At 35.8% G+C, this 9,667-nt stretch overlaps 1 protein-coding gene across 1 annotated transcript; it reads right to left on the reverse strand.

Moving 5' to 3' along the window:
* Nucleotides 1-4,559: 4,559 nt before the first annotated feature.
* LOC124456451 lies at nucleotides 4,560-5,449 on the reverse strand. The gene is made up of 2 exons (XM_047006896.1): nucleotides 5,344-5,449; nucleotides 4,560-5,197 (listed from the first exon to the last, which is right to left on the reverse strand). Exons 1-2 carry the CDS (start codon nucleotides 5,447-5,449, stop codon nucleotides 4,560-4,562), a joined length of 744 nt encoding a protein of 247 aa, XP_046862852.1.
* Nucleotides 5,450-9,667: the final 4,218 nt, after the last annotated feature.

Consider the following 9,667-nt stretch of genomic DNA (forward strand, 5'->3'; position numbering starts at 1 on the left):
ATCCCAGATTTTAACCAAAATTGCACCAATTGGAGGTATAAGTGAGATATGAAATCACACCAAATTTGAGCTCAATATCTTTATTTGTTCCTGAGATATCGGTTTTTCAATTTTCCACCAATGTCGGTGTCGGTTATAGCATTCTTCATAAGTGGTACACAAAAATGTATGGTATTTCAACTGTCGTTTCCTATCCTTTAACTCTATAGACAAGAAAACTGGTGATATACCATTTTAAGACATGCTGAATCAGAATATGAGGTCAAAAATATCATTACTTGAAAAGAAATGCATATTTTCTATGTTAAACAATGGTATATATATATCCCGAAACCATAAAAAGGATCAAATTACAAACCAAAAATTACCCATGTTGGCAATGTAGGACCAAACCCATTTTTGGTGTGGTATATGAATATATAATGAGGATTAATTTCACCAAGTTTTGGCTTGGTGTCTCTTCTACTTGCTGAAAAATATGCCAACAAATTTATGGTTGAGATCCTATGTAAATTCTTAATTTTATGGAACTGTCATATCCAGCATTTGCAATCATCACCTTTAGAAGTTGTTATTTGATGTTCAATAATGTTAATATATTGTTCAGTACTGTACTGTACTTTTCAAGTTATGTTACATGCTATCTGAGTTATTCAGCAAGTGCTTGTTCAATTGTGGATATGTCTTTGTCACTCAACTTGTATTGTCTTCCTGTTACTGTTACTGGTGCCTCAATGATGCACACCACATTCATAATTGGTACAAAACATACATCATCTTTCCTTGGCCAGGAGAAGGATCTTGCTGGGTAGCTTGGATGCATAAACTTGACTTGAACATCATCATTTTCCTTATCTACTACATCAACAAGTCCAACCCAAAGTTTCTCATCATACGAGCAAACAATAAAGTCAGACATGTTTGGATCTGCCAGCTTCACTAAGTTTGTCTTCCCCACCACTAGATTAAACTCTAAGACATACAATTCATCTTCCGAAACACGTTTAGCAGCCATAACACTTTCAGAGAGGGAGTAAGTGATGAAAGCCTCTTGTGCCAGGAAGAGTAGTTGCAGTGCTATACCTTGTCTCCAACATGCTCCTGATAGGAACCATCTCCTCTGCTGAAATAAAGATAACATGAACACCTTTGACTTCTTCATTACAGTACTCGAAAACTTGTTTTGCTGTCAGAATGGGATGCGAGTGAGTTCTTTGTAGACTGGCTCTTGCTGTCAATCGTTTCAACGTACCTCCAATGCCATCGCACGGAGATTTGCCATGGCTTGTAGCGAAGAATGACCATTCACATTTCACATTGAAGTCCTTTTCGTGAAGGCACAAGTTGATAAAGTTCTTATAGTTCTTATATTGTCCTGCACAGCCATCGCTGAAATAATGCACCATACTCAGTGTTGTGAAAATCTCATCCTTAATATAATGAACAGTTTGTTTCATGACTTCATAAACAAAGCATGTATCATGATTCAAGTCATCTGAGATGAAACAAAGAGATTTCTCCATAAGTTTATTGTCTTTATGTAATACAACACAATTGGATGGAGGGTGCACGACTGCTTGTTCCAATGAAATCCTTGGATTTCATCTTGAATTACAATTGGTAATTCTCAGCAAAATCTCCCAAAACAATTACCTCGTTTTTTTTTAGTTCTTCCTTACATTTTTTAAGATATTTTGCCTGTGCTTTAGCAATGTAGGAATGGGCTGTGAGGGTGTTAAGTTTCTCAACAAGGAGGGAGATAAAATCCTCAACTGGCATGATCTGCTGGACCAGCTCCGAGCGATCGACATTTGTCCACTGTTGAAACTGTATGGTGCATGGGTCATTCTCATCATCAATTTCAGGTTGAAGCTGCTCTAAAAGGTAGTTCTCCAAATCTTGAGTGTCAGGCGGGCAGTTGGGATAACGGTGAATCATACACTGCTTAGAATCTCTGCAGCATACTATCATGTTCATGAGCTCATGGTGATCCTTGTCAAAATTCACAGCGCTCAGCATCAGAACAACATTTTGGTGAATTGTGCACACACAAACAGAATGAGTTCCTGAACAACCAACCAAAACACACCATTTTGGCCTCAAACTACAAAACTTCGAAAATCCTACTTTTATATCTGGATACTTCTCTTTGAATGCAGCATATAATTCTTTCAAGTCGCAAAGGAGAAGGCGTTTCTGCTTGTGGACATTCCTTGCAATACTGACACAATCCTTTTTACCCGGCATAAGTCTACTGTATTCATCATCACAGTAGAAATCAGCAACACATCTTTTTGTTTCTTCTGATAAACTTTTTCCTTTCTTTGGCCCTGGTAACTCCAGAATGCCCTTTTCTTTTACCAATTTCCTTGATTGCCTGACCATATAAGCAGAAACATTAAATTCATTTTTCGTTTTTTCAATCGACCACGAAGGTGGTGCAATGGTTAGTATTTGGACTTTCTGTTGTCGGTTACAAGACTGCATTTTGCTTTTCATTAGATCGACAAGACAATCTAAGTTGTCTGCTTTTTCCTTCAGTTGATCGTAATTGTCAGGTTGGCTGCTTTCTGATGGGTCTAGATTTTCAGAACTAACACCAATTACTTTTGCAACTAGTTTTTGAGCAGTAGATTCTTGTTCTTTAAGTTTATCTCGAAACTGTTGGAGTTTTCGTTTACCCAAAGTAACTTTGGAATGAGAAGGAACGCCATGTAACTTTATTGGGCTCAAATCCACCTCTTTAAAACTTGTGTCAAGCTCATGTCTGCTGACAGTCATTTCTTCTCTGTATCTACAGGACATGGTTTCTTTATCACTTTCGCTATCTGTCTGTGAATCTGGTTCAACTGGACAGAGCTCATCCATCTTATTTGTTGCAGCCTCCAATTTTCTAGTAAGTTCCTTTCGACAAGTTGGGCAGATCTTCTTCCCAGGAATGACAGATATGTTGATGCTATTAAAATCCTCAGCAATGTTCAGAGACACCTCCCGCAGTGAACCTTTGACTGGTTTTTGGTGCTTATTAAATGGGTTGCAGCAGCTTCTTTGATGGGATGAATATCTTTTAAGAATTAACTGCTCATGATGGAGACAAATTTCATGATCAGGGCTGGTTGAAATTCCTGTTCTCATTGATATCAATTTAACCTGCTCTGCTGTTAGATCACTGAACGATCTTAGGTCAGTTGACCGGGTATGAACAGCTAAGTGACACTCTTCTTCAAGGTGATTTCCGATAGAACACTTCTTCAACTTTTCTGTTGAAGACATTCTTTATTGTAAGAGAAAATAGAGACTTGAGAGTAAACTAATGTAACGTTGGGCCGTAGAACGGTTAGATTTGGATCAGCATGTCCCTCGGTATATGCACTTGCGCCATGAAATCATACACTTGCCACGTATCGTTATTATTATTGCACTATATTTAATCATACGAGTTTACAATGAATGAACGCTATGCTCTATTCATCTCTTGTCTCCTATTCTATATTTTGTCGTGCATTTATATAGTAACTAAAGGGAGTGTTCTCCGTCATATCCTGCACGTAATAGTGGGATGACTTAGTTCCTTCTAAGCGCGTTATAGTGCTTTCATGCTTTGTGGTCGGGCTTGTGTGGTTAGCTTGTAGCGCGTTGTTGTGCTTACTCACATCGTATATTCGTTGACGCACAACAACTATGACTCAGTTTGATTCGTCGCTACACTAAATAGTGATTGTAGAGCAGCAAACGAGTAAAACACGTGTAATAAAGTTTTGGATTGTGAAACTTCGAACACTTGTGTCAGTGATTTGTATTTAATTGCGATATACTTAAAACCATGACCAGACGACAATTTAAAGAAGTATAATATAAAACAGACAGACTGAGGATGACTTTAAATTAAAGTCGAAAATTTACAGTTTACTTCTCGTCTTGTTTTAATTCATATTTTGCAATCTCAAGATGTCTTGTTTCTTCGGAATTTGTTTTATATTATGCGATGTACTTCATGTATGAAAGTTATTGTGTACAAGCATGCAGAGATTAAAAGAAAAACCATTGAAATGTTACAAAAAACCAGATTTTTTGCCATATTCCAGCAGAATTTTCAGGAAATTTCAACACTATCTTTTTGGCGAATTTCTCAGCAAGTAGAAGAGACACCAAGCCAAAACTTGGTGAAATTAATCCTCATTATATATTCATATACCACACCAAAAATGGGTTTGGTCCTACATTGCCAACATGGGTAATTTTTGGTTTGTAATTTGATCCTTTTTATGGTTTCGGGATATATATATACCATTGTTTAACATAGAAAATATGCATCTCTTTTCAAGTAATGATATTTTGACCTCATATTCTGATTCAGCATGTCTTAAAATGGTATATCACCAGTTTTCTTGTCTATAGAGTTAAAGGATAGGAAACGACAGTTGAAATACCATACATTTTGTGTAGCACTTATAAAGAATGCTATAACCGACACCGATATTGGTGGAAAATTGAAAAACCGATATCTCAGGAACAAAAAGAGATATTGAGCTCAAATTTGGTGTGATTTCATATCTCACTTATACCTCCAATTGGTGCAATTTTGGTTGAAATCTGGGATGGGTGGGTGACATGCATTTGTTGATTTCACATGGAATGACCCGTTTGCTTTCTTTAAGGAGAATTCGATCTCGTTGAGCTGCACTGAGGGTGCGCTCCATATGCTTTCTTTTATTGTCGATTAACTTAACACATGCATCTTCTGCACCCCGCTTATCACCCAAAGATACACCTCCAGAGCTGGTATCCAGTGAATCATTGGATGATAAATCTGAACCATCATGGCTTTCATCTGTTATAGTTAGCCCAATTTCATCATATTGCTCTTGGTTTATGGTACTAAATGTATCAGTGTCTACTCCAATGCTTAGAGGTGAAGCTGATGCTGAGCCACCATATATCTTGGCCAGCCTATCGTAGAATTCAAACACGATTTTACCGCTGCCACTTCTTTTACCATTGGTTACAGCAGTGCTAAAATTTTGACGTATTTCTTTAACTTTTTCTTGAATTCGACAATACCCCTTTTTGATAAAGTCACGTTGAACTTTTAAATCTTTAACATAAGCTTCTTTTTCATCTTTTGACATTTCCATGGCATGTGGTATATCGGCTTCTGCTGGACCAAAGTGATCACTATACATCTCTAACATTTGCACTGTCAAGATAAAAAATATAAAAGAATCATTCAGAGTGGTATTAAACTACAAATTTAAAAGCTTATTAAGCATACTTGTGCGCAAAATTCAACCAGAAGTACATAAAATAACAAAGCTTTACAGTCTTTACGAAGTACAGTATTACCTCTTATCCATTCGTATTGTTTCGTGCGATCTGCATCGAAATCTTTACCTTCGTACTCGCACATTGTTTTGTATGTTTCGATGTTATTGATAAGAAGTTCGATCATTTCATGTGACCATCGAAAGGTCTTGTTTTGTAATTACTGACCTTGATTGAGCACATGTGTCCGACGCCATTACACAAAAGAACGAAGAATGAACGTATCTAGTTACTATGGTAATTCTACTTTAAGCCCGGTCAGCCGGGCTGACGTGTTTACATGGAAAAAATTACCCCGTTTATCCGGGCTCCCCGGCTAGCTCAAACGGGATCTCGGCAAACCGGGCTCATGTAAACTAAATTATATTTTATATAGGAAGTTCTTATGAGGCCGGGCGCCTCGGCTACATCTCTTAGCCCGGATTTTAGCCCGGCTTGCCGGGCTCATGTAAACAGCCCCTAAGTCGTAATAATATTGTCACAAATGCTAGGGGCAACCAGCTGAACACCAATTGGAAGATCATAAATAATCATGTGCATTCACGACTTAATGTGATTGGGCGCACTTAGGGGCGGATCCAACTGATTGCAACAACTTAGTCTTTGACTGCCCCACAGAGAGCGCTTTTATATTTTAATGTTTATACAATAAACAGCAGAAATAAACCGCAGCATTTAATGAAAGGTTAAACTGTATCAATTACTAATAGCATCAAAAAAGTCTACACGCGACCGACTTACCATGCTGCGTCTTTAAATGTACGAAGTAAACAAGGACTTTGAAATCTCATTAATATCGATATCTACTCCGCCTGTTGTTTTGTGAGAGGGTAAGCGTGTTTATATTGCTTGTCGCTGCGTTCATACTATTTGTTGTTCGTTTATAAGGCGATATTTTTACCAATGTTTGTATCGATTAGTTCTGTGAATGAAAGGATTAGGATTTAGCTCATAATAATCATGTTGATTTTATCTTTATCACGTTTGTATTGTTTATCTAAGCTGAGTTTAATGGTTCTTTTGAGGCCTTGATTAACTATTTATTTGTTGTGGTAAAGCATGGCAATGTGTTAATTGTAATTACGTACAAACAAGTACATCGGTATTTATCTCTGCTATATTGTGATTAGCACCATTATCTTATCGAATTAGTTGAATTGAGCGTGCATCGAAGTAAATTCTTTGTGTTCGTTCAAGCGAAAAATAATGCGTGGAATTTATTTTCTAAAAATGTAAACGATAATTTTGTCAAAAAATTTGGATAGTACGAGTAAAAGTTGCGGTCAGCTTCGCTACTGTAACACAAACAATGAACTTCAGCGTCTAGACAAGAAAGCTGTTAATCTTTTAAAATCACAGGACAGAATGAGAATATACACAAAACAGTTGATTATCCATATCAATTGCTATAGTTAGTACACACAATCAAGGAAGTTATCACGCAACCTTTAACAACTTAGCAAACTCACTTGAGGTATATAATGTTATGTTAGGACAGACACATATCATTGCTGCTGTGTCTTGAAATGTGTACCGTGTATACGAAATAAATGGACTTTTGAAACCAACTCAGCCGGTTGTTGTGTTTTGTGAGAGTTTATTTCTTGCTGCTGCTTTCATATTGTTTATGTAGCGTTTGAAAAGCGACATTGTTAGTAATGTTTGTATAGATTTTCACAGTGCATGAAAGCATGCGGGTATAGCTCATTATCACTGTTGACTTGAAAATTGAAACATTTATATTTTTATTTATGCTGTGTTTTTATAGTTCTTTGTGGCTTTTGATTATAGTTCTTTGTTATGGGAAACATGCCCACGTGTGATTTATAATAAAATACAAAATTTACAGGTAAAATCTTTGTATTATCACCGCTATATTGCCCTTATTACTATATTTTGATTATTAAACCCTATTAATTAAACATAGTATGATGTATTGGGTACAATACAAGATTATAATAGGGATAATATGTTACAATGATAATACATATTATAGTATAAAACAAATTTCCGAAAAAAAAACAAGACATCTTGAGATTGCAAAATATGAATCAAAACAAGGCGAGAAGTGAACTGTAAATTTTCCACTCCGAAAAATTTGCAGTTCTCTTCTCGTCTTGTTCTGAATCATATTTTGTTCTCTCAAGAAGTCTTGTTTTTTCGGAATTTGTTTTATACTATACTTTTTTAAATTGTCTTCTGGTCATGGTTTTTAATACATACTAATTTGAGTAAACCATTTAACATACAACAATTCATTGATATTTTAAACACTCTGTACAAATATTCCCATTGTTCCTTCCCTTTTGTACAATGGCGGCAAGAGAAGATATCGTAAAGCTATATATACTTAAGGACATTGGCAACGAAAATTTTTATGGCATATTTTTGAACCTTTGTGATGTCTAACAACTAAAATAGAAAAATTTTTTCTCAAAAATATTTTGTTGCTGAGATATTTGCAGCAAAAGTTTTATAAATTGCGCCATCTTGAATAAAATTTTGAAAAAATTATCTCGAGCGGTAGTGACGTCATTGGCTGGTGAGCAGTCAAAACAACAATACAATATACTTTGTGATTGACTGCGTTACAACCATAGATATAGTAGGACTAGATTGCTAACGAGCCGCCATATTGCGTGACATCCATGATAAATCCAAGATGGCGTGGGAACCGGGCAAAAAACATGGAGTCACTATAGGGCAATTGATGTTTTTCGCAATTTACTTCTTCTCATTGTTTTCAAACTCTTCCGATGAAGTTTTATTGGAAACAAATCTTTATTTCAAGTGTTTTGAAACCATATTGGACAGTTATAATTGAAATACGGGTGAAAATATCGCATTCGAAATATTGTGTAAATTGGTCGTTTGGTTGTCTCAAGTCGTTTGTCCACTAAGAGAAACAGATTTTTTCAGCTTTAACTCCCATACTGATTTGTTGCGCATCGGAATATGTCATATTGACAATTTACAGAAAGATTGGGGAATCAATCTGAATATTTCTGTGAAAAAAGTGACTTATTCGAGAAAGCACTCCCACTGTACTCGTACTGATATGTGAGATATGTGAGATTCAAACACGGTTTAGAAAGGCCATCCGACTTTGAATGAATGAAAAGAGGAGCAAGGAGATACATAACACTGCAGCACTATTATCTACTGACAAGATCTTACAGCTAAGTGGTTCAACGAAAGAGAAGGAACTTATGTTCGGAAGCTTGTTATATTACCAGTGGTTATTTCAAAATCTGACATAATAACATTCAAACACATTACCCAAGATACTGTTACAATACTATTTTTTGAGATAGTTATAAAGCTCTGTATAAAGTATTTTTTTACCAGAGCTAAGGTGTTCATTAAATTTATATATTATCTTATGAAATATTTGATATGGATGTCATCGGTGGCATATCCAGAATGAATGTTTTACACTTGCTATGTAAATTTCACTGCATGATTGCTTATTTCATTAGAAATCTATTGTTTTACAGTGAGTGAACACAGCAACTTTGGGATAGCATGACCAAATAAAAATGCTGGCTATGGCTGAGATTATTATAAGATATAGCTGTGAATAAAATATATGTGACTTTTATGCTTATCATACTTAATTATAGTATATGTTTTTATTATGCTATAGCTACAGCACCATCTATGATACCAGTTGTTTCCAATGGCAATACAATTTTATAACTACAAATGTCTAAATTGCATCACATAATTAACATGCAACTAATGACTTCTGACAAAAATTGTATCATACTGCTCAGTTGGTTCATTTTATGACACTTACGTACAAAGATAAGTAAACTAATGATATTTCTTTGTTCAATACCACTCATACTGTCATGAAGGTTCATTAAAGTCAAGCTTAACATCTTTCAAGACCTATGGCAAGCTTACAAGTCCATCCTCCTCATTGGTAAAAGTAGTAAAAGCAGCAGATAACGTCCTTCGAAAAATGGTCAACAAGTGGAGTCAGTTGTCAGAAAAAATAATCCAAGTTATGCAACGAGATGTCCTGCAAGAAACTAAGCCAAATGCATTTCAATCGCTATTGCAGCATTCTAAGGAAACTCATGCACTAGATGAGAGCTTTTGCGACGACCATATCACCATCCTCATCAAAAAAATAGCATACATGTACAGTAAAATATTTGTACACCAGTTTTCCAAAGTGTACTCCGAGAGAATCGTTCGTAAAGGAGCTCCATCTAAGCGGCAAAAGCTGACAAAACTCATCCTTTTTGGAAATGATTAAGACTCTGTCTGTTAAGTGTCAACACACATTTGAAGATTGAAAGAACGAGTAGCATCTTGAAGTGAAATTTATGTAAAA

The sequence above is a fragment of the Xenia sp. Carnegie-2017 genome, unplaced genomic scaffold, assembly GCF_021976095.1.
Source record: "Xenia sp. Carnegie-2017 unplaced genomic scaffold, XeniaSp_v1 HiC_scaffold_5, whole genome shotgun sequence".
Lineage (NCBI taxonomy): Eukaryota > Metazoa > Cnidaria > Anthozoa > Malacalcyonacea > Xeniidae > Xenia > Xenia sp. Carnegie-2017.

Coding starts and splice junctions, on each gene's coding strand:
- LOC124456451 (XM_047006896.1), bottom strand. CDS start 5,449: ATGATCGAACTTCTTATCAATAACATCGAAACATACAAAACAATGTGC. Junction 5,198..5,343: donor ACAATACGAATGGATAAGAG/GTAATACTGTAC, acceptor TTATCTTGACAG/TGCAAATGTTAGAGATGTAT.